The 25,120-nt window shown below is 56.5% G+C and overlaps 1 protein-coding gene across 7 annotated transcripts in view; it reads left to right on the forward strand.

The window, feature by feature from the left end:
* The window catches only part of LOC133349613 (uncharacterized), a 53,575-nt gene that overhangs the window by 22,117 nt on the left and 6,338 nt on the right, over window positions 1–25,120 (forward strand). For all 7 annotated transcript variants that reach the window (XM_061563180.1, XM_061563175.1, XM_061563178.1 and 4 more), the window contains 3 exons: window positions 20,555–20,707; window positions 21,764–21,966; window positions 23,416–24,491. In XM_061563180.1, the coding sequence (XP_061419164.1) occupies window positions 20,555–20,707; window positions 21,764–21,966; window positions 23,416–24,491 (1,432 nt within the window). The remainder of the gene's footprint in view (window positions 1–20,554; window positions 20,708–21,763; window positions 21,967–23,415; window positions 24,492–25,120) is intronic.

The raw sequence follows: 25,120 nt of genomic DNA on the forward strand, positions 1-25,120 counted from the left end.
TCAGCCATTCTGCACTCAGCCACTCTGGACTCAGCTACTCTGCACTCAGCCACTTTGCACTCAGCCATTCTGCACTCAGCCACTCTGCACTCAGCCACTCAGCACTCAGCCATTCTGCACTCAGCCACTCTGCACTCAGCTACTCTGAACTCAGCCACTTTGCACTCAGCCATTCTGCACTCAGCCACTCTGCACTCAGCCACTCTGCACTCAGCCATTCTGCACTCAGCCACTCTGCACTCAACTACTCTGCACTCAGCCATTCTGCACTCAGCCACTCTGCACTCAGCTACTCTGCACTCAGCCACTTTGCACTCAGCCACTCTGCACTCAGCCATTCTGCACTCAGCCACTCTGCACTCAGCCACTCTGCACTCAGCTACTCTGCACTCAGCCACTCTGCACTCAGCTACTCTGCACTCAGCTACTCTGCACTCAGCCATTCTGCACTCAGCTACTCTGCACTCAGCCATTCTGCACTCAGCTACTCTGCACTCAGCCACTCTGCACTCAGCCACTTTGCACTCAGCCACTCTGCACTCAGCGACTCACTCAGCCACTCTGCACTCAGCCACTCTACACTCAGCCACTCTGCACTCAGCGACTCTGCACTCAGCCACTCTGCACTCAGCGACTCACTCAGCCACTCTGCACTCAGCCACTCTGCACTCAGCGACTCACTCAGCCATTCTGCACTCAGCCACTCTGCACTCAGCTACTCTGCACTCAGCCAATCTGCACTCAGCCACTCTGCACTCAGCCACTCTGCACTCAGCCACTCTACACTCAGCCACTCTGCACTCAGCTACTCTGCACTCAGCCACTCTGCACTCAGCCACTCTGCACTCAGCCATTCTGCACTCATCCACTCTGCACTCAGCTACTCTGCACTCAGCCACTTTGCACTCAGCCATTCTGCACTCAGCCACTCTGCACTCAGCCATTCTGCACTCAGCTACTCTGCACTCAGCCACTCTGCACTCAGCTACTCTGCACTCAGCCATTCTGCACTCAGCCACTCTGCACTCAGCTACTCTGCACTCAGCCACTTTGCACTCAGCCACTCTGCACTCAGCCATTCTGCACTCAGCCACTCTGCACTCAGCCACTCTGCACTCAGCTACTCTGCACTCAGCCACTCTGCACTCAGCCACTCTGCACTCAGCCACTCTGCACTCAGCTCTGCACTCAGCCACTCTGCACTCAGCCATTTTGCACTCAGCCACTCTGCACTCAGCGACTCACTCAGCCACTCTGCACTCAGCTACTCTGCACTCAGCCACTCTGCACTCAGCGACTCACTCAGCCACTCTGCACTCAGCTTCTCTGCACTCAGCCACTCTGCACTCAGCGACTCACTCAGCCACTCTGCACTCAGCCACTCTGCACTCAGCGACTCACTCAGCCATTCTGCACTCAGCCACTCTGCACTCAGCTAGTCTGCACTCAGCCAATCTGCACTCAGCTACTCTGCACTCAGCCACTCTGCACTCAGCCACTCTACACTCAGCCACTCTGCACTCAGCTACTCTGCACTCAGCCACTCTGCACTCAGCCACTCTGCACTCAGCGACTCTGCACTCAGCCACTCTGCACTCAGCCAATCTGCACTCAGCGACTCACTCAGCCACTCTGCACTCAGCTACTCTGCACTCAGCCACTCTGCACTCAGCCACTCTGCACTCAGCTATTCTGCACTCAGCGACTCTGCACTCAGCTACTCTGCACTCAGCTACTCTGCACTCAGCCACTCTGCACTCCGCCACTCTGCACTCGGCCATTCTGCACTCAGCCATTCTGCACTCAGCTACTCTGCACTCAGCCACTCTGCACTCAGCCACTTTGCACTCAGCCACTCTGCACTCAGCGACTCACTCAGCCACTCTGCACTCAGCTACTCTGCACTCAGCCACCTTGCACTCAGCTATTCTGCACTCAGCTACTCTGCACTCAGCCATTCTGCACTCAGCTACTCTGCACTCAGCCACTTTGCACTCAGCCACTCTGCACTCAGCCATTCTGCACTCAGCCACTCTGCACTCAGCCACTCTGCACTCAGCTACTCTGCACTCAGCCACTCTGCACTCAGCCACTCTGCACTCAGCCACTCTGCACTCAGCTACTCTGCACTCAGCCACTCTGCACTCAGCCATTTTGCACTCAGCCACTCTGCACTCAGCGACTCACTCAGCCACTCTGCACTCAGCTACTCTGCACTCAGCCACTCTGCACTCAGCGACTCACTCATCCACTCTGCACTCAGCTTCTCTGCACTCAGCCACTCTGCACTCAGCGACTCACTCAGCCACTCTGCACTCAGCCACTCTGCACTCAGCGACTCACTCAGCCATTCTGCACTCAGCCACTCTGCACTCAGCTACTCTGCACTCAGCCAATCTGCACTCAGCTACTCTGCACTCAGCCACTCTGCACTCAGCCACTCTACACTCAGCCACTCTGCACTCAGCTACTCTGCACTCAGCCACTCTGCACTCAGCCACTCTGCACTCAGCGACTCTGCACTCAGCCACTCTGCACTCAGCCAATCTGCACTCAGCGACTCACTCAGCCACTCTGCACTCAGCTACTCTGCACTCAGCCACTCTGCACTCAGCCACTCTGCACTCAGCTATTCTGCACTCAGCGACTCTGCACTCAGCTACTCTGCACTCAGCTACTCTGCACTCAGCCACTCTGCACTCCGCCACTCTGCACTCGGCCATTCTGCACTCAGCCATTCTGCACTCAGCTACTCTGCACTCAGCCACTCTGCACTCAGCCACTTTGCACTCAGCCACTCTGCACTCAGCGACTCACTCAGCCACTCTGCACTCAGCTACTCTGCACTCAGCCACCTTGCACTCAGCTATTCTGCACTCAGCTACTCTGCACTCAGCCATTCTGCACTCAGCTACTCTGCACTCAGCCACTCTGCACTCAGCCACTTTGCACTCAGCCACTCTGCACTCAGCGACTCACTCAGCCACTCTGCACTCAGCTACTCTGCACTCAGCCACTCTGCACTCAGCGACTCACTCAGCCACTCTGCACTCAGCTACTCTGCACTCAGCCACTCTGCACTCAGCGACTCACTCAGCCACTCTGCACTCAGCCACTCTGCACTCAGCGACTCACTCAGCCATTCTGCACTCAGCCACTCTGCACTCAGCTACTCTGCACTCAGCCAATCTGCACTCAGCTACTCTGCACTCAGCCACTCTGCACTCAGCCACTCTACACTCAGCCACTCTGCACTCAGCTACTCTGCACTCAGCCACTCTGCACTCAGCCACTCTGCACTCAGCCACTCTGCACTCAGCCACTCTGCACTCAGCGACTCACTCAGCCACTCTGCACTCAGCCACTCTACACTCAGCCACTCTGCACTCAGCTACTCTGCACTCAGCCACTCTGCACTCAGCCACTCTGCACTCAGCGACTCTGCACTCAGCCACTCTGCACTCAGCCAATCTGCACTCAGCGACTCACTCAGCCACTCTGCACTCAGCTACTCTGCACTCAGCCACTCTGCACTCAGCCACTCTGCACTCAGCTATTCTGCACTCAGCGACTCTGCACTCAGCTACTCTGCACTCAGCTACTCTGCACTCAGCCACTCTGCACTCCGCCACTCTGCACTCGGCCATTCTGCACTCAGCCATTCTGCACTCAGCTACTCTGCACTCAGCCACTCTGCACTCAGCCACTTTGCACTCAGCCACTCTGCACTCAGCGACTCACTCAGCCACTCTGCACTCAGCTACTCTGCACTCAGCCACCTTGCACTCAGCTATTCTGCACTCAGCTACTCTGCACTCAGCCATTCTGCACTCAGCTACTCTGCACTCAGCCACTCTGCACTCAGCCACTTTGCACTCAGCCACTCTGCACTCAGCGACTCACTCAGCCACTCTGCACTCAGCTACTCTGCACTCAGCCACTCTGCACTCAGCGACTCACTCAGCCACTCTGCACTCAGCTACTCTGCACTCAGCCACTCTGCACTCAGCGACTCACTCAGCCACTCTGCACTCAGCCACTCTGCACTCAGCGACTCACTCAGCCATTCTGCACTCAGCCACTCTGCACTCAGCTACTCTGCACTCAGCCAATCTGCACTCAGCTACTCTGCACTCAGCCACTCTGCACTCAGCCACTCTACACTCAGCCACTCTGCACTCAGCTACTCTGCACTCAGCCACTCTGCACTCAGCCACTCTGCACTCAGCCACTCTGCACTCAGCCACTCTGCACTCAGCGACTCACTCAGCCACTCTGCACTCAGCTACTCTGCACTCAGCCACTCTGCACTCAGCCACTCTGCACTCAGCTACTCTGCACTCAGCGACTCTGCACTCAGCTACTTTGCACTCAGCCACTCTGCACTCAGCCACTCTGCACTCAGCCACTTTGCACTCAGCCACTCTGCACTCAGCGACTCTGCACTCGGCCATTCTGCACTCAGCCATTCTGCACTCAGCTACTCTGCACTCAGCCACTTTGCACTCAGCCACTTTGCACTCAGCCACTCTGCACTCAGCGACTCACTCAGCCACTCTGCACTCAGCTACTCTGCACTCAGCCACTCTGCACTCAGCGACTCACTCAGCCACTCTGCACTCAGCTACTCTGCACTCAGCCACTCTGCACTCACTGACTCACTCAGCCACTCTGCACTCAGCCACTCTGCACTCAGCGACTCACTCAGCCATTCTGCACTCAGCCACTCTGCACTCAGCTACTTTGCACTCAGCCAATCTGCACTCAGCTACTCTGCACTCAGCCACTCTGCACTCAGCCACTCTACACTCAGCCACTCTGCACTCAGCTACTCTGCACTCAGCCACTCTGCACTCAGCCACTCTGCACTCAGCCACTCTGCACTCAGCGACTCACTCAGCCACTCTGCACTCAGCTACTCTGCACTCAGCCACTCTGCACTCAGCCACTCTACACTCAGCCACTCTGCACTCAGCTACTCTGCACTCAGCCACTCTGCACTCAGCCACTCTGCACTCAGCCATTCTGCACTCATCCACTCTGCACTCAGCTACTCTGCACTCAGCCACTTTGCACTCAGCCATTCTGCACTCAGCCACTCTGCACTCAGCCATTCTGCACTCAGCCACTTTGCACTCAGCTACTCTGCACTCAGCCACTCTGCACTCAGCCACTCTGCACTCAGCTACTCTGCACTCAGCGACTCACTCAGCCACTCTGCACTCAGCTACTCTGCACTCAGCCACTCTGCACTCAGCCACTCTGCACTCAGCCACTTTGCACTCAGCCACTCTGCACTCAGCGACTCTGCACTCAGCCACTCTGCACTCAGCTACTCTGCACTCAGCGACTCACTCAGCTACTCTGCACTCATCCACTCTGCACTCAGCCACTCTGCACTCCGCCACTCTGCACTCGGCCATTCTGCACTCAGCCATTCTGCACTCAGCTACTCTGCACTCAGCCACTCTGCACTCAGCCACTTTGCACTCAGCCACTCTGCACTCAGCGACTCACTCAGCCACTCTGCACTCAGCTACTCTGCACTCAGCCACCTTGCACTCAGCTATTCTGCACTCAGCTACTCTGCACTCTGCCATTCTGCACTCAGCTACTCTGCACTCAGCCACTCTGCACTCAGCCACTTTGCACTCAGCCACTCTGCACTCAGCGACTCACTCAGCCACTCTGCACTCAGCTACTCTGCACTCAGCCACTCTGCACTCAGCGACTCACTCAGCCACTCTGCACTCAGCTACTCTGCATTCAGCCACTCTGCACTCAGCGACTCACTCAGCCACTCTGCACTCAGCCACTCTGCACTCAGCGACTCACTCAGCCATTCTGCACTCAGCCACTCTGCACTCAGCTACTCTGCACTCAGCCAATCTGCACTCAGCTACTCTGCACTCAGCCACTCTGCACTCAGCCACTCTACACTCAGCCACTCTGCACTCAGCTACTCTGCACTCAGCCACTCTGCACTCAGCCACTCTGCACTCAGCCACTCTGCACTCAGCCACTCTGCACTCAGCGACTCACTCAGCCACTCTGCACTCAGCTACTCTGCACTCAGCCACTCTGCACTCAGCCACTCTGCACTCAGCTACTCTGCACTCAGCGACTCTGCACTCAGCTACTCTGCACTCAGCCACTCTGCACTCAGCCACTTTGCACTCAGCCACTCTGCACTCAGCGACTCTGCACTCGGCCATTCTGCACTCAGCCATTCTGCACTCAGCTACTCTGCACTCAGCCACTCTGCACTCAGCCACTTTGCACTCAGCCACTCTGCACTCAGCGACTCACTCAGCCACTCTGCACTCAGCTACTCTGCACTCAGCCACTCTGCACTCAGCGACTCACTCAGCCACTCTGCACTCAGCTACTCTGCACTCAGCCACTCTGCACTCACTGACTCACTCAGCCACTCTGCACTCAGCCACTCTGCACTCAGCGACTCACTCAGCCATTCTGCACTCAGCCACTCTGCACTCAGCTACTTTGCACTCAGCCAATCTGCACTCAGCTACTCTGCACTCAGCCACTCTGCACTCAGCCACTCTACACTCAGCCACTCTGCACTCAGCTACTCTGCACTCAGCCACTCTGCACTCAGCCACTCTGCACTCAGCCACTCTGCACTCAGCGACTCACTCAGCCACTCTGCACTCAGCTACTCTGCACTCAGCCACTCTGCACTCAGCCACTCTACACTCAGCCACTCTGCACTCAGCTACTCTGCACTCAGCCACTCTGCACTCAGCCACTCTGCACTCAGCCATTCTGCACTCATCCACTCTGCACTCAGCTACTCTGCACTCAGCCACTTTGCACTCAGCCATTCTGCACTCAGCCACTCTGCACTCAGCCATTCTGCACTCAGCCACTTTGCACTCAGCTACTCTGCACTCAGCCACTCTGCACTCAGCCACTCTGCACTCAGCTACTCTGCACTCAGCGACTCACTCAGCCACTCTGCACTCAGCTACTCTGCACTCAGCCACTCTGCACTCAGCCACTCTGCACTCAGCCACTTTGCACTCAGCCACTCTGCACTCAGCGACTCTGCACTCAGCCACTCTGCACTCAGCTACTCTGCACTCAGCGACTCACTCAGCTACTCTGCACTCATCCACTCTGCACTCAGCCACTCTGCACTCAGCCACTCTGCACTCAGCGACTCACTCAGCTACTCTGCACTCATCCACTCTGCACTCAGCCACTCTGCACTCAGCCACTCTGCACTCAGCCACTCTGCACTCAGCGACTCACTCAGCCACTCTGCACTCAGCTACTCTGCACTCAGCCACTCTGCACTCAGCTACTCTGCACTCAGCTACTCTGCACTCAGCCATTCTGCACTCAGCTACTCTGCACTCAGCCACTCTGTACTCAGCCACTTTGCACTCAGCCACTCTGCACTCAGCGACTCACTCAGCCACTCTGCACTCAGCCACTCTGCACTCAGCCACTCTGCACTCAGCGACTCACTCAGCCACTCTGCACTCAGCTACTCTGCACTCAGCCACTCTGCACTCAGCGACTCACTCAGCCACTCTGCACTCAGCTACTCTGCACTCAGCCAATCTGCACTCAGCTACTCTGCACTCAGCCACTCTGCACTCAGCCACTCTACACTCAGCCACTCTGCACTCAGCTACTCTGCACTCAGCCACTCTGCACTCAGCCACTCTGCACTCAGCCACTCTGCACTCAGCCACTCTGCACTCAGCGACTCACTCAGCCACTCTGCACTCAGCTACTCTGCACTCAGCCACTCTGCACTCAGCCACTCTGCACTCAGCTACTCTGCACTCAGCGACTCTGCACTCAGCTACTCTGCACTCAGCCACTCTGCACTCAGCCACTTTGCACTCAGCCACTCTGCACTCAGCGACTCTGCACTCGGCCATTCTGCACTCAGCCATTCTGCACTCAGCTACTCTGCACTCAACCACTCTGCACTCAGCCACTTTGCACTCAGCCACTCTGCACTCAGCGACTCACTCAGCCACTCTGCACTCAGCTACTCTGCACTCAGCCACTCTGCACTCAGCGACTCACTCAGCCACTCTGCACTCAGCTACTCTGCACTCAGCCACTCTGCACTCACTGACTCACTCAGCCACTCTGCACTCAGCCACTCTGCACTCAGCGACTCACTCAGCCATTCTGCACTCAGCCACTCTGCACTCAGCTACTCTGCACTCAGCCAATCTGCACTCAGCTACTCTGCACTCAGCCACTCTGCACTCAGCCAATCTGCACTCAGCGACTCACTCAGCCACTCTGCACTCAGCTACTCTGCACTCAGCCACTCTGCACTCAGCCACTCTGCACTCAGCTATTCTGCACTCAGCGACTCTGCACTCAGCTACTCTGCACTCAGCTACTCTGCACTCAGCCACTCTGCACTCCGCCACTCTGCACTCGGCCATTCTGCACTCAGCCATTCTGCACTCAGCTACTCTGCACTCAGCCACTCTGCACTCAGCCACTTTGCACTCAGCCACTCTGCACTCAGCGACTCACTCAGCCACTCTGCACTCAGCTACTCTGCACTCAGCCACTCTGCACTCAGCTACTCTGCACTCAGTTACTCTGCACTCAGCCATTCTGCACTCGGCTACTCTGCACTCAGCCACTCTGCACTCAGCCACTTTGCACTCAGCCACTCTGCACTCAGCGACTCACTCAGCCACTCTGCACTCAGCTACTCTGCACTCAGCCACTCTGCACTCAGCGACTCACTCAGCCACTCTGCACTCAGCTACTCTGCACTCAGCCACTCTGCACTCAGTGACTCACTCAGCCACTCTGCACTCAGCCACTCTGCACTCAGCGACTCACTCAGCCATTCTGCACTCAGCCACTCTGCACTCAGCTACTCTGCACTCAGCCAATCTGCACTCAGCTACTCTGCACTCAGCCACTCTGCACTCAGCCACTCTACACTCAGCCACTCTGCACTCAGCTACTCTGCACTCAGCCACTCTGCACTCAGCCACTCTGCACTCAGCCACTCTGCACTCAGCCACTCTGCACTCAGCGACTCACTCAGCCACTCTGCACTCAGCTACTCTGCACTCAGCCACTCTGCACTCAGCCACTCTGCACTCAGCGACTCTGCACTCAGCTACTCTGCACTCAGCCACTCTGCACTCAGCCACTCTGCACTCAGCCACTTTGCACTCAGCCACTCTGCACTCAGCGACTCTGCACTCGGCCATTCTGCACTCAGCCATTCTGCACTCAGCTACTCTGCACTCAGCCACTCTGCACTCAGCCACTCTGCACTCAGCCACTTTGCACTCAGCCACTCTGCACTCAGCGACTCACTCAGCCACTCTGCACTCAGCTACTCTGCACTCAGCCACTCTGCACTCAGCGACTCACTCAGCCACTCTGCACTCAGCTATTCTGCACTCAGCCACTCTGCACTCACTGACTCACTCAGCCACTCTGCACTCAGCCACTCTGCACTCAGCGACTCACTCAGCCATTCTGCACTCAGCCACTCTGCACTCAGCTACTCTGCACTCAGCCAATCTGCACTCAGCTACTCTGCACTCAGCCACTCTGCACTCAGCCACTCTACACTCAGCCACTCTGCACTCAGCTACTCTGCACTCAGCCACTCTGCACTCAGCCACTCTGCACTCAGCCACTCTGCACTCAGCGACTCACTCAGCCACTCTGCACTCAGCTACTCTGCACTCAGCCACTCTGCACTCAGCCACTCTACACTCAGCCACTCTGCACTCAGCTACTCTGCACTCAGCCACTCTGCACTCAGCCACTCTGCACTCAGCCATTCTGCACTCATCCACTCTGCACTCAGCTACTCTGCACTCAGCCACATTGCACTCAGCCATTCTGCACTCAGCCACTCTGCACTCAGCCATTCTGCACTCAGCCACTTTGCACTCAGCTACTCTGCACTCAGCCACTCTGCACTCAGCCACTCTGCACTCAGCCACTCTGCACTCAGCGACTCACTCAGCCACTCTGCACTCAGCTACTCTGCACTCAGCCACTCTGCACTCAGCCACTCTGCACTCAGCCACTTTGCACTCAGCCACTCTGCACTCAGCGACTCTGCACTCAGCCACTCTGCACTCAGCTACTCTGCACTCAGCGACTCACTCAGCTACTCTGCACTCATTCACTCTGCACTCAGCCACTCTGCACTCAGCCACTCTGCACTCAGCGACTCACTCAGCTACTCTGCACTCATCCACTCTGCACTCAGCCACTCTGCACTCAGCCACTCTGCACTCAGCCACTCTGCACTCAGCGACTCACTCAGCCACTCTGCACTCAGCTACTCTGCACTCAGCCACTCTGCACTCAGTGACTCACTCAGCCACTCTGCACTCAGCCACTCTGCACTCAGCGACTCACTCAGCCATTCTGCACTCAGCCACTCTGCACTCAGCTACTCTGCACTCAGCCAATCTGCACTCAGCTACTCTGCACTCAGCCACTCTGCACTCAGCCACTCTACACTCAGCCACTCTGCACTCAGCTACTCTGCACTCAGCCACTCTGCACTCAGCCACTCTGCACTCAGCCACTCTGCACTCAGCCACTCTGCACTCAGCGACTCACTCAGCCACTCTGCACTCAGCTACTCTGCACTCAGCCACTCTGCACTCAGCCACTCTGCACTCAGCTACTCTGCACTCAGCGACTCTGCACTCAGCTACTCTGCACTCAGCCACTCTGCACTCAGCCACTCTGCACTCAGCCACTTTGCACTCAGCCACTCTGCACTCAGCGACTCTGCACTCGGCCATTCTGCACTCAGCCATTCTGCACTCAGCTACTCTGCACTCAGCCACTCTGCACTCAGCCACTGTGCACTCAGCCACTCTGCACTCAGCGACTCACTCAGCCACTCTGCACTCAGCTACTCTGCACTCAGCCACTCTGCACTCAGCGACTCACTCAGCCACTCTGCACTCAGCTACTCTGCACTCAGCCACTCTGCACTCACTGACTCACTCAGCCACTCTGCACTCAGCCACTCTGCACTCAGCGACTCACTCAGCCATTCTGCACTCAGCCACTCTGCACTCAGCTACTCTGCACTCAGCCAATCTGCACTCAGCTACTCTGCACTCAGCCACTCTGCACTCAGCCACTCTACACTCAGCCACTCTGCACTCAGCTACTCTGCACTCAGCCACTCTGCACTCAGCCACTCTGCACTCAGCCACTCTGCACTCAGCGACTCACTCAGCCACTCTGCACTCAGCTACTCTGCACTCAGCCACTCTGCACTCAGCCACTCTACACTCAGCCACTCTGCACTCAGCTACTCTGCACTCAGCCACTCTGCACTCAGCCACTCTGCACTCATCCACTCTGCACTCAGCTACTCTGCACTCAGCCACTTTGCACTCAGCCATTCTGCACTCAGCCACTCTGCACTCAGCCATTCTGCACTCAGCCACTTTGCACTCAGCTACTCTGCACTCAGCCACTCTGCACTCAGCCACTCTGCACTCAGCCACTCTGCACTCAGCTACTCTGCACTCAGCGACTCACTCAGCCACTCTGCACTCAGCTACTCTGCACTCAGCCACTCTGCACTCAGCCACTCTGCACTCAGCCACTTTGCACTCAGCCACTCTGCACTCAGCGACTCTGCACTCAGCCACTCTGCACTCAGCTACTCTGCACTCAGCGACTCACTCAGCTACTCTGCACTCATTCACTCTGCACTCAGCCACTCTGCACTCAGCCACTCTGCACTCAGCGACTCACTCAGCTACTCTGCACTCATCCACTCTGCACTCAGCCACTCTGCACTCAGCCACTCTGCACTCAGCCACTCTGCACTCAGCGACTCACTCAGCCACTCTGCACTCAGCTACTCTGCACTCAGCCATTCTGCACTCAGCTACTCTGCACTCAGCTACTCTGCACTCAGCCATTCTGCACTCAGCTACTCTGCACTCAGCCACTCTGCACTCAGCCACTTTGCACTCAGCCACTCTGCACTCAGCGACTCACTCAGCCACTCTGCACTCAGCTACTCTGCACTCAGCCACTCTGCACTCAGCGACTCACTCAGCCACTCTGCACTCAGCTACTCTGCACTCAGCCACTCTGCACTCAGCGACTCACTCAGCCACTCTGCACTCAGCTACTCTGCACTCAGCCAATCTGCACTCAGCTACTCTGCACTCAGCCACTCTGCACTCAGCCACTCTACACTCAGCCACTCTGCACTCAGCTACTCTGCACTCAGCCACTCTGCACTCAGCCACTCTGCACTCAGCCACTCTGCACTCAGCGACTCACTCAGCCACTCTGCACTCAGCTACTCTGCACTCAGCCACTCTGCACTCAGCCACTCTGCACTCAGCTATTCTGCACTCAGCGACTCTGCACTCAGCTACTCTGCACTCAGCCACTCTGCACTCAGCCACTCTGCACTCAGCCACTTTGCACTCAGCCACTCTGCACTCAGCGACTCTGCACTCGGCCATTCTGCACTCAGCCATTCTGCACTCAGCTACTCTGCACTCAGCCACTCTGCACTCAGCCACTTTGCACTCAGCCACTCTGCACTCAGCGACTCACTCAGCCACTCTGCACTCAGCTACTCTGCACTCAGCCACTCTGCACTCAGCGACTCACTCAGCCACTCTGCACTCAGCTACTCTGCACTCAGCCACTCTGCACTCACTGACTCACTCAGCCACTCTGCACTCAGCCACTCTGCACTCAGCGACTCACTCAGCCATTCTGCACTCAGCCACTCTGCACTCAGCTACTCTGCACTCAGCCAATCTGCACTCAGCTACTCTGCACTCAGCCACTCTGCACTCAGCCACTCTACACTCAGCCATTCTGCACTCATCCACTCTGCACTCAGCTACTCTGCACTCAGCCACATTGCACTCAGCCATTCTGCACTCAGCCACTCTGCACTCAGCCATTCTGCACTCAGCCACTTTGCACTCAGCTACTCTGCACTCAGCCACTCTGCACTCAGCCACTCTGCACTCAGCCACTCTGCACTCAGCGACTCACTCAGCCACTCTGCACTCAGCTACTCTGCACTCAGCCACTCTGCACTCAGCCACTCTGCACTCAGTCACTTTGCACTCAGCCACTCTGCACTCAGCGACTCTGCACTCAGCCACTCTGCACTCAGCTACTCTGCACTCAGCGACTCACTCAGCTACTCTGCACTCATTCACTCTGCACTCAGCCACTCTGCACTCAGCCACTCTGCACTCAGCGACTCACTCAGCTACTCTGCACTCATCCACTCTGCACTCAGCCACTCTGCACTCAGCCACTCTGCACTCAGCCACTCTGCACTCAGCGACTCACTCAGCCACTCTGCACTCAGCTACTCTGCACTCAGCCACTCTGCACTCAGTGACTCACTCAGCCACTCTGCACTCAGCCACTCTGCACTCAGCGACTCACTCAGCCATTCTGCACTCAGCCACTCTGCACTCAGCTACTCTGCACTCAGCCAATCTGCACTCAGCTACTCTGCACTCAGCCACTCTGCACTCAGCCACTCTACACTCAGCCACTCTGCACTCAGCTACTCTGCACTCAGCCACTCTGCACTCAGCCACTCTGCACTCAGCCACTCTGCACTCAGCCACTCTGCACTCAGCGACTCACTCAGCCACTCTGCACTCAGCTACTCTGCACTCAGCCACTCTGCACTCAGCCACTCTGCACTCAGCTACTCTGCACTCAGCGACTCTGCACTCAGCTACTCTGCACTCAGCCACTCTGCACTCAGCCACTCTGCACTCAGCCACTTTGCACTCAGCCACTCTGCACTCAGCGACTCTGCACTCGGCCATTCTGCACTCAGCCATTCTGCACTCAGCTACTCTGCACTCAGCCACTCTGCACTCAGCCACTGTGCACTCAGCCACTCTGCACTCAGCGACTCACTCAGCCACTCTGCACTCAGCTACTCTGCACTCAGCCACTCTGCACTCAGCGACTCACTCAGCCACTCTGCACTCAGCTACTCTGCACTCAGCCACTCTGCACTCACTGACTCACTCAGCCACTCTGCACTCAGCCACTCTGCACTCAGCGACTCACTCAGCCATTCTGCACTCAGCCACTCTGCACTCAGCTACTCTGCACTCAGCCAATCTGCACTCAGCTACTCTGCACTCAGCCACTCTGCACTCAGCCACTCTACACTCAGCCACTCTGCACTCAGCTACTCTGCACTCAGCCACTCTGCACTCAGCCACTCTGCACTCAGCCACTCTGCACTCAGCGACTCACTCAGCGACTCACTCAGCCACTCTGCACTCAGCTACTCTGCACTCAGCCACTCTACACTCAGCCACTCTGCACTCAGCTACTCTGCACTCAGCCACTCTGCACTCAGCCACTCTGCACTCAGCCACTCTGCACTCATCCACTCTGCACTCAGCTACTCTGCACTCAGCCACTTTGCACTCAGCCATTCTGCACTCAGCCACTCTGCACTCAGCCATTCTGCACTCAGCCACTTTGCACTCAGCTACTCTGCACTCAGCCACTCTGCACTCAGCGACTCTGCACTCAGCCACTCTGCACTCAGCTACTCTGCACTCAGCGACTCACTCAGCTACTCTGCACTCATTCACTCTGCACTCAGCCACTCTGCACTCAGCCACTCTGCACTCAGCGACTCACTCAGCTACTCTGCACTCATCCACTCTGCACTCAGCCACTCTGCACTCAGCCACTCTGCACTCAGCCACTCTGCACTCAGCGACTCACTCAGCCACTCTGCACTCAGCTACTCTGCACTCAGCCATTCTGCACTCAGCTACTCTGCACTCAGCTACTCTGCACTCAGCCATTCTGCACTCAGCTACTCTGCACTCAGCCACTCTGCACTCAGCCACTTTGCACTCAGCCACTCTGCACTCAGCGACTCACTCAGCCACTCTGCACTCAGCTACTCTGCACTCAGCCACTCTGCACTCAGCGACTCACTCAGCCACTCTGCACTCAGCTACTCTGCACTCAGCCACTCTGCACTCAGCGACTCACTCAGCCACTCTGCACTCAGCTACTCTGCACTCAGCCAATCTGCACTCAGCTACTCTGCACTCAGCCACTCTGCACTCAGCCACTCTACACTCAGCCACTCTGCACTCAGCTACTCTGCACTCAGCCACTCTGCACTCAGCCACTCTGCACTCAGCGACTCACTCAGCCACTCTGCACTCAGCTACTCTGCACTCAGCCACTCTGCACTCAGCCACTCTGCACTCAGCTACTCTGCACTCAGCGACTCTGCACTCAGCTACTCTGCACTCAGCCACTCTGCACTCAGCCACTCTGCACTCAGCCACTTTGCACTCAGCCACTCTGCACTCAGCGACTCTGCACTCGGCCATTCTGCACTCAGCCATTCTGCACTCAGCTACTCTGCACTCAGCCACTCTGCACTCAGCCACTTTGCACTCAGCCACTCTGCACTCAGCGACTCACTCAGCCACTCTGCACTCAGCTACTCTGCACTCAGCCACTCTGCACTCAGCGACTCACTCAGCCACTCTGCACTCAGCTACTCTGCACTCAGCCACTCTGCACTCACTGACTCACTCAGCCACTCTGCACTCAGCCACTCTGCACTCAGCGACTCACTCAGCCATTCTGCACTCAGCCACTCTGCACTCAGCTACTCTGCACTCAGCCAATCTGCACTCAGCTACTCTGCACTCAGCCACTCTGCACTCAGCCACTCTACACTCAGCCACTCTGCACTCAGCTACTCTGCACTCAGCCACTCTGCACTCAGCCACTCTGCACTCAGCCACTCTGCACTCAGCGACTCACTCAGCCACTCTGCACTCAGCTACTCTGCACTCAGCCACTCTGCACTCAGCCACTCTACACTCAGCCACTCTGCACTCAGCTACTCTGCACTCAGCCACTCTGCACTCAGCCATTCTGCACTCATCCACTCTGCACTCAGCTACTCTGCACTCAGCCACTTTGCACTCAGCCATTCTGCACTCAGCCACTCTGCACTCAGCCATTCTGCACTCAGCCACTTTGCACTCAGCTACTCTGCACTCAGCCACTCTGCACTCAGCCACTCTGCACTCAGCCACTCTGCACTCAGCGACTCACTCAGCCACTCTGCACTCAGCTACTCTGCACTCAGCCACTCTGCACTCAGCCACTCTGCACTCAGCCACTTTGCACTCAGCCACTCTGCACTCAGCGACTCTGCACTCAGCCACTCTGCACTCAGCTACTCTGCACTCAGCGACTCACTCAGCTACTCTGCACTCATCCACTCTGCACTCAGCCACTCTGCACTCAGCCACTCTGCACTCAGCGACTCACTCAGCTACTCTGCACTCAGCCACTCTGCACTCAGCCACTCTGCACTCAGCCACTCTGCACTCAGCCACTCTGCACTCAGCGACTCACTCAGCCACTCTGCACTCAGCTACTCTGCACTCAGCCACTCTGCACTCAGCTACTCTGCACTCAGCTACTCTGCACTCAGCCATTCTGCACTCAGCTACTCTGCACTCAGCCACTCTGCACTCAGCCACTTTGCACTCAGCCACTCTGCACTCAGCTACTCTGCACTCAGCCACTCTGCACTCAGCGACTCACTCAGCCACTCTGCACTCAGCCACTCTGCACTCAGCGACTCACTCAGCCATTCTGCACTCAGCCACTCTGCACTCAGCTACTCTGCACTCAGCCAATCTGCACTCAGCTACTCTGCACTCATCCACTCTGCACTCAGCCACTCTACACTCAGCCACTCTGCACTCAGCTACTCTGCACTCAGCCACTCTGCACTCAGCCACTCTGCACTCAGCCACTCTGCACTCAGCCACTCTGCACTCAGCCACTCTGCACTCAGCGACTCACTCAGCCACTCTGCACTCAGCTACTCTGCACTCAGCCACTCTGCACTCAGCTACTCTGCACTCAGCTACTCTGCACTCAGCAATTCTGCACTCAGCTACTCTGCACTCAGCCACTCTGCACTCAGCCACTTTGCACTCAGCCACTCTGCACTCAGCGACTCACTCAGCCACTCTGCACTCAGCTACTCTGCACTCAGCCACTCTGCACTCAGCGACTCACTCAGCCACTCTGCACTCAGCTACTCTGCACTCAGCCACTCTGCACTCAGCGACTCACTCAGCCACTCTGCACTCAGCTACTCTGCACTCAGCCAATCTGCACTCAGCTACTCTGCACTCAGCCACTCTGCACTCAGCCACTCTACACTCAGCCACTCTGCACTCAGCTACTCTGCACTCAGCCACTCTGCACTCAGCCACTCTGCACTCAGCCACTCTGCACTCAGCGACTCACTCAGCCACTCTGCACTCAGCTACTCTGCACTCAGCCACTCTGCACTCAGCCACTCTGCACTCAGCTACTCTGCACTCAGCGACTCTGCACTCAGCTACTCTGCACTCAGCCACTCTGCACTCAGCCACTCTGCACTCAGCCACTTTGCACTCAGCCACTCTGCACTCAGCGACTCTGCACTCGGCCATTCTGCACTCAGCCATTCTGCACTCAGCTACTCTGCACTCAGCCACTCTGCACTCAGCCACTTTGCACTCAGCCACTCTGCACTCAGCGACTCACTCAGCCACTCTGCACTCAGCTACTCTGCACTCAGCCACTCTGCACTCAGCGACTCACTCAGCCACTCTGCACTCAGCTACTCTGCACTCAGCCACTCTGCACTCACTGACTCACTCAGCCACTCTGCACTCAGCCACTCTGCACTCAGCGACTCACTCAGCCATTCTGCACTCAGCCACTCTGCACTCAGCTACTCTGCACTCAGCCAATCTGCACTCAGCTACTCTGCACTCAGCCACTCTGCACTCAGCCACTCTACACTCAGCCACTCTGCACTCAGCTACTCTGCACTCAGCCACTCTGCACTCAGCCACTCTGCACTCAGCCACTCTGCACTCAGCGACTCACTCAGCCACTCTGCACTCAGCTACTCTGCACTCAGCCACTCTGCACTCAGCCACTCTACACTCAGCCACTCTGCACTCAGCTACTCTGCACTCAGCCACTCTGCACTCAGCCATTCTGCACTCATCCACTCTGCACTCAGCTACTCTGCACTCAGCCACTTTGCACTCAGCCATTCTGCACTCAGCCACTCTGCACTCAGCCATTCTGCACTCAGCCACTTTGCACTCAGCTACTCTGCACTCAGCCACTCTGCACTCAGCCACTCTGCACTCAGCCACTCTGCACTCAGCGACTCACTCAGCCACTCTGCACTCAGCTACTCTGCACTCAGCCACTCTGCACTCAGCCACTCTGCACTCAGCCACTTTGCACTCAGCCACTCTGCACTCAGCGACTCTGCACTCAGCCACTCTGCACTCAGCTACTCTGCACTCAGCGACTCACTCAGCTACTCTGCACTCATCCACTCTGCACTCAGCCACTCTGCACTCAGCCACTCTGCACTCAGCGACTCACTCAGCTACTCTGCACTCAGCCACTCTGCACTCAGCCACTCTGCACTCAGCCACTCTGCACTCAGCCACTCTGCACTCAGCGACTCACTCAGCCACTCTGCACTCAGCTACTCTGCACTCAGCCACTCTGCACTCAGCTACTCTGCACTCAGCTACTCTGCACTCAGCCATTCTGCACTCAGCTACTCTGCACTCAGCCACTTTGCACTCAGCCACTTTGCACTCAGCCACTCTGCACTCAGCGACTCACTCAGCCACTCTGCACTCAGCTACTCTGCACTCAGCCACTCTGCACTCAGCGACTCACTCAGCCACTCTGCACTCAGCTACTCTGCACTCAGCCACTCTGCACTCAGCGACTCACTCAGCCACTCTGCACTCAGCCACTCTGCACTCAGCGACTCACTCAGCCATTCTGCACTCAGCCACTCTGCACTCAGCTACTCTGCACTCAGCCAATCTGCACTCAGCTACTCTGCACTCATCCACTCTGCACTCAGCCACTCTACACTCAGCCACTCTGCACTCAGCTACTCTGCACTCAGCCACTCTGCACTCAGCCACTCTGCACTCAGCCACTCTGCACTCAGCCACTCTGCACTCAGCGACTCACTCAGCCACTCTGCACTCAGCTACTCTGCACTCAGCCACTCTGCACTCAGCCACTCTGCACTCAGCTACTCTGCACTCAGCGACTCTGCACTCAGCTACTCTGCACTCAGCCACTCTGCACTCAGCCACTCTGCACTCAGCTACTCTGCACTCAGCCACTCTGCACTCAGCCACTCTGCACTCAGCCACTTTGCACTCAGCCACTCTGCACTCAGCGACTCTGCACTCAGCCACTCTGCACTCAGCTACTCTGCACTCAGCGACTCACTCAGCTACTCTGCACTCATCCACTCTGCACTCAGCCACTCTGCACTCAGCCACTCTGCACTCAGCGACTCACTCAGCTACTCTGCACTCATCCACTCTGCACTCAGCCACTCTGCACTCAGCCACTCTGCACTCAGCCACTCTGCACTCAGCGACTCACTCAGCCACTCTGCACTCAGCTACTCTGCACTCAGCCACTCTGCACTCAGCTACTCTGCACTCAGCCACTTTGCACTCAGCCACTCTGCACTCAGCCACTCTACACTCAGCCACTCTGCACTCAGCTACTCTGCACTCAGCTACTCTGCACTCAGCCACTTTGCACTCAGCCACTCTGCACTCAGCCACTCTGCACTCAGCCACTCTGCACTCAGCTACTCTGCACTCAGCGACTCACTCAGCCACTCTGCACTCAGCTACTCTGCACTCAGCCACTCTGCACTCAGCTACTCTGCACTCAGCCACTCTGCACTCAGCTACTCTGCACTCAGCGACTCACTCAGCCACTCTGCACTCAGCCACTCTGCACTCAGCCTCTCTGCACTCAGCTACTCTGCACTCAGCCACTCTGCACTCAGCTACTCTGCACTCAGCTACTCTGCACTCAGCCACTCTGCATCTCCACCGCTGCGCTCACCTACGCTCCCTCATACCCGCTCACCTGTCTGTCCCGGGCGGGGGGTTCAGCCAACACCCAACCGGCGACGGCTTGACGGTTGAGGTCCCGTTGACGGCTTGAGCGGCAGCGGTGAGATGTCTTCACTCTTGGTTCCTGGGAAAAACTCCCTCTCCGCTTACGCCCACTCCCCTTTTACATCCCTCCTCATTCCGAGTCATCACGTGCTCCCCCTCAAGTCGCCGCAAGCCCGGTGCCTGTTGCCCCATGAATCCCTTATCATCACCCCCTATCTCCCGTCTCCTAGACACCAACCTCTGGTCACAGCGTACCCACCTGTTCGACCTCTGTTGCACCCGCTTAACAGTGCGCACCACGTATTTCTCTCCTCTACATATGTCAGCAACACGGGGAGGGGGGGTCCTTTGTCCTTGATTCATCATCGCCAAATGACACAGCAATAATTGTTTTCAGTGTGACTACACCACGGGAAACAGTGGTGTGCTCATGTATTATTATTCTTGCTGTCGTGATGCGACGGCGTTGTTTTCCCCCCCAGTGCTGGCGTGCGATGTGGTGTGCCGGGCGCCGGGCACTCCACACCACCCATGGCGCTGTTGTCGCCGACTCGGAACGTTCTGCTCGGTGGCGCCAACATGGGCAGCAGCTTCAACTCGTGCCACTCGATCCTCAGCGGCGGGTCCGTCTCCAAGTGAGCACAACCACCCCCCCCCCCTCATATGAATCTAGTTGCTCCAGGGCCGTCTGGTTACCCTCCACAAATGGCGCAAGATGAAGCGGACTTTGTCCGTCTCGCCATGTAAAACATATGTGAATGCTGGTGAGAGCCTGCAGGTCGAAACTGGTTAATGGTTTGCTGAATTGGCTGATGGACTTGGCAGGTAGTTAGATATGCTTGTGGAGATACAAATGGGAGGTCTGTTTATTTCTCTGAGAAAAAAATACAGGAAACTACATTGTGACAAAAGAGGGATTGGGAAGGGTCAGAGCAGAGTGGAGATCGGAGAGAGAGCAACACCGCAGCACAACCCAGCACACAGAATCTGGGGCCCAGTGCCATCAATAACGCTGACCCCCAGGGGAAGCCAGAGCAGCACCAATGTCTGTTGAACCTCTTTTGCACCGTACCGTGCTAATATTACATATACACTACATATCTGAATACAGGTGATCAATTCATAGATAACTCACTAAAGTGATAGTGATATATTATACAGAGAACATCATTTTCTTTCAAAGCTGCTACATATCCTTCCACCAATATCAATTCACTCGTTAATGTTTTAACATTTTCCTCTGCAAGATACGGAGTTGTCTTTTGCAATATCAATCGATATTCGACCACCTGTTAGGAGAGGAAAGTAAGAGATGTGAGAAATGTGTGGGGCATTCATAAATGGATCACCGTGGTGTACAAAGGTCCCCCGTATAGCCTAAATAGACTTTTAGGGCAAGTGCTGCGAGCACCTAATGAAGGCCGGCACGGCACACGAGGAGGTGGGTGGCCAACACCACGCCCTGCTGCCTTTGTCTCCCCAGTGGCGATGTTTACACACCACACCAGGTACTCATTTGAGGCCAAGTCGATCTAGGGGAGGCCTATGACCGGTTCAGATAATCGTTACTGGTGTTGGCCATGAGCGGGAATCGAGCTCGTGTCACTGGGTTCGTAGCGCAGCTCGCTAACCTCAACACCACCACTCCCCGCCGTGGTGCATGCACGCACGCACGCACTGTCGGCGCGTAGCTTGTCTGACCTGCTGGAGCTGCGAGGCGACGACCCCGAGGGGCTGCTGCTGGAGCTGGGCTTCGGCGAGGAGGAGGAGGACGTGGCGGCGCGTGTGCCGCCACGCTTCTTCAGCGCGCCCTCGGCCGCCCGCGGAATCGACCTGCGCCTCTTCCTGCGCGCACAGCTCCAGCGGATGGACGAGGAGAGCCCTACGATCGCCAGTCAGTGCCCCCCCTCTCTCGCCGTGCCGCCCCCTTCGTGTCAAGCTTCCCCCTTTCTCGCCGTCCTCCCCCCCTCTCTTTTGCAGCAGCCTCCTCCTAAGAGAAGAACAGTAGGAGATGAGGTTGCCGGTTGATGGGAGTACAGCAAGTAGGTTTCTGTAGTACAATGTTCCGTAAACGGCAGTCGTCGGGACCCACCCGTGGTGTGCACATGGTTGGAAATTAGGGAAGGCTGCACAGTGGGGGGGGGGGGGGGGGGGGGGGGGGGGTTGCAAGGAGTGTAGTTCCATGCGTCGCTGCTGGAGTGACCATGCGGTGGGACCTCCTTTGCCAGTGCCAAAATATGAGAATAGGTTTTCCCCTTTTTTAAGACTAGGCTCAAAAGAAAGCTGTCTCTGGTGTGGACCAATACGTTTCAAAGACAATGCATTTATTATCAGAGTATGTTTTTTGTTTGCATTCTGACCACAAGTATACGTGGTTAATGCAGACATGAGTCCTTGTAAAATGTTTCAGTTTGGTGTTCTAACATTGTAACACCTGTTTGTTGCCAGAAAAAAAGGGGAAAACCTATTCTCAGAGTACACCCCCTCGTGTTAACCTCAGCTGCTCGACTTTTACATAAGTTGAAAGATTATCTTCAAAGCACTGGCCCAACATGCCAGGGACAGTTTTGAGACTCACGAATATCTTCCTGGGAAAAACAAAATCCAAATTATTATTGAAGCATTGAGATATTCATGGAACATATCTTTCACTGCTTCTATAATAATAATATGTGTGTGTGTAGAGGTTAGTGTGCTGCACAACGAATCTGGTAACCCGAGTTCGATTCCCTTTCACGGCCGATTATTTGAACCGGTCTGGGCCTCCCATAGCTTGACTCAGCCTGAAATGAGTACTTGGTGTAATGTGTGTAAGCATCGTCACTGGGGAGATAAACGCGATCGGGCGTGGTGCTGGTCACCCTCCTCCTCGTGTGCCGTGCCGGCCTTCATAGGAGCTCTCTAAAAGCACTTTCCTCAACAGTCTGTTAAGGCTATATGGGGTATCTTTGTTTTTGTTTTGGAACGACCAGTGAGGAGTCTGAGCGATACGAGATGCTATGACAAGAAGACCTATAAACATGCCAATAATTATTGTTTATATTGCTTATAGAATGCTTCATGCAGCTATGTCTTTATCATTCTTTAGTCTGCCTTGACTTTCTGGCTTGGTTCTCAACACCGTGCCTCTTTTATGTGCCGGTTAATGTTCCATACTCGCACACAGTGGCATGACCAATTGTAGATACGCTCAGCACCTCGCAAAAATATTACTTCCATTCCCAAATGAGGCGTCTGCTTTTTCCATGCGCTGTCGCCCGCGGCCACGTTGCTTCACTTTACGCGATTGCCGCTCTCCGATTGGAATCTTCCTTCACGGTCTCTCCGTTGGACCCGTGTGCAGGTCGTTTCCGACAGGTGGAGGTGCTGGCCAAGGTGACGGACACCTTCTCCTCCCTCTACTCGCACGTGCGAGTCCGCCGCGACCAGTCGCTCGCGGAGACTCCCAGCTCTCCCCGATCCCCGCTTCTCGGCGGCGCCAACTCCGCGGCGTCGCGGGCCGCTCAAAACCTGCTGTGCCGCACGCGCTGGCAGAAGCGGAACGACGGCGGCGGCGTCGCGGCGGACGAGTCGGTCAACAGGGACGATGGGACGACGGACGGAGGCGGCGGCGAAGCGGGGGGACCGGGGAGGCGCGGGGGACGGCTGAGGAAGCCGTCGCGGTTGGTGGAGAGCCCCCTGCGTCTGGAGCCACTGCTGGAGGAGGTTTCTGTCGGCGGAGGAGTCTCGCCCGTGCTCCCCGGAGCACCGGCGTTCAGCTTTGTGGGATTCGCGGCGGCGGCGGCACCAACGCACAATGACCCGGAGTCGGGAATCAGCCTGACGCCCGAGGGCCCCGAGCCTGCGTGCACGCTCGCGAATAGAGTCGCGGAGGCTACCGCCGATGATCCTTATCCGGTATTTGTTGACGAGGAAGACCATCGAGAAAACGTGCCTCGTTCGAGTCCGGAAGCGGAGGACTTTAGCTTAGGCTCACCTGCTACGTCCGTTGATGGTGTCGATGCGGCGTGCGATAACAAAATCGCACTTGGCAATTCGAACCCAAGCGGCATTGCAATGGAATTAAAATATGCCCTGAATTACAATGACAACCCCGTTGGCGTTCTCCAGTCGCACGCCGTGTGTCCCTACGCAGACAAGGGAGTCGATGATCAGCGGGCGCATGCAACTGTTGAGCAAGGTGGGGACAGTCGTGCAAGGAAGCAGACTGCAAAGGCTGCCTCCTCTCAGTCGGCTGATGAACTGCGGCAGGAACCTTTGGACCCCAAAGAGGCTTTGTCTCAGCGGCCGCTGCCGTACAGGCAGAATGTGGGGCGACGGCACGCAGCGAGCCCACGGCAAATGCGCTCGTTATCGTCGGATGACAGCCAAGATCTTTCGACGCCCTTCGAAGATTGCGATCACGGTGAAATAATCATGGTAAGGCATCTGGCAGCGTTGGCATGGTTCCAAGGAATGCTCTTAAGTAGCTAATTAAGTTGTGCGGATGCCCCTAGTGGTTAAGAGTGTATGTGGTTAATTGCATGATGATGGACCATTTTGGGTTCGGATAACAGAGTACGTTGGTCGCCGAGGATGGGCGTGCGGTGGGGGAGGGGGACGTGGCGGGAGTTGGGGGGGGCTGCAGTCGGTCGTCGGTCTAGGATTGAAGGTGACTTTGGAACGGGTGTGAGCGCCGCCTCGTGCTTTACATTTCCAAGGGCAACAGTCGGGCAGAAACATTCACGGCCAGGGGATTGCCACGTGGCCTCATCCAACGCAAACAAATTTCCACTGCGGCGTGGCACTTGTGCCGACCGGCTTGACCTCCCCCTGGTGCTGCCTTGGGGGCAGAAGCAGCCTAGCAAACGATGTGAGAACCTCCCCAACGACCATTGTGCAAATCGTGTCAATTTGAGGTTTATTGTGATGCGCTGCAAGAAAACGAGCCGGGCTGCATCGTGCAAATTGCATGTGCGGCGAGTGCCAAGGGAGATGCATGGCCCTGCGAGTGGAGCTCGGTGCATGGCGGGGGGCGATCCAGCGCAGAGCCTTGCTCGCGGTGAGCT

This window comes from Lethenteron reissneri, chromosome 31 (genome assembly GCF_015708825.2).
Source record: "Lethenteron reissneri isolate LAM-NWPU_2019-01 chromosome 31, ASM1570882v1, whole genome shotgun sequence".
NCBI classification, from domain to species: domain Eukaryota; kingdom Metazoa; phylum Chordata; class Hyperoartia; order Petromyzontiformes; family Petromyzontidae; genus Lethenteron; species Lethenteron reissneri.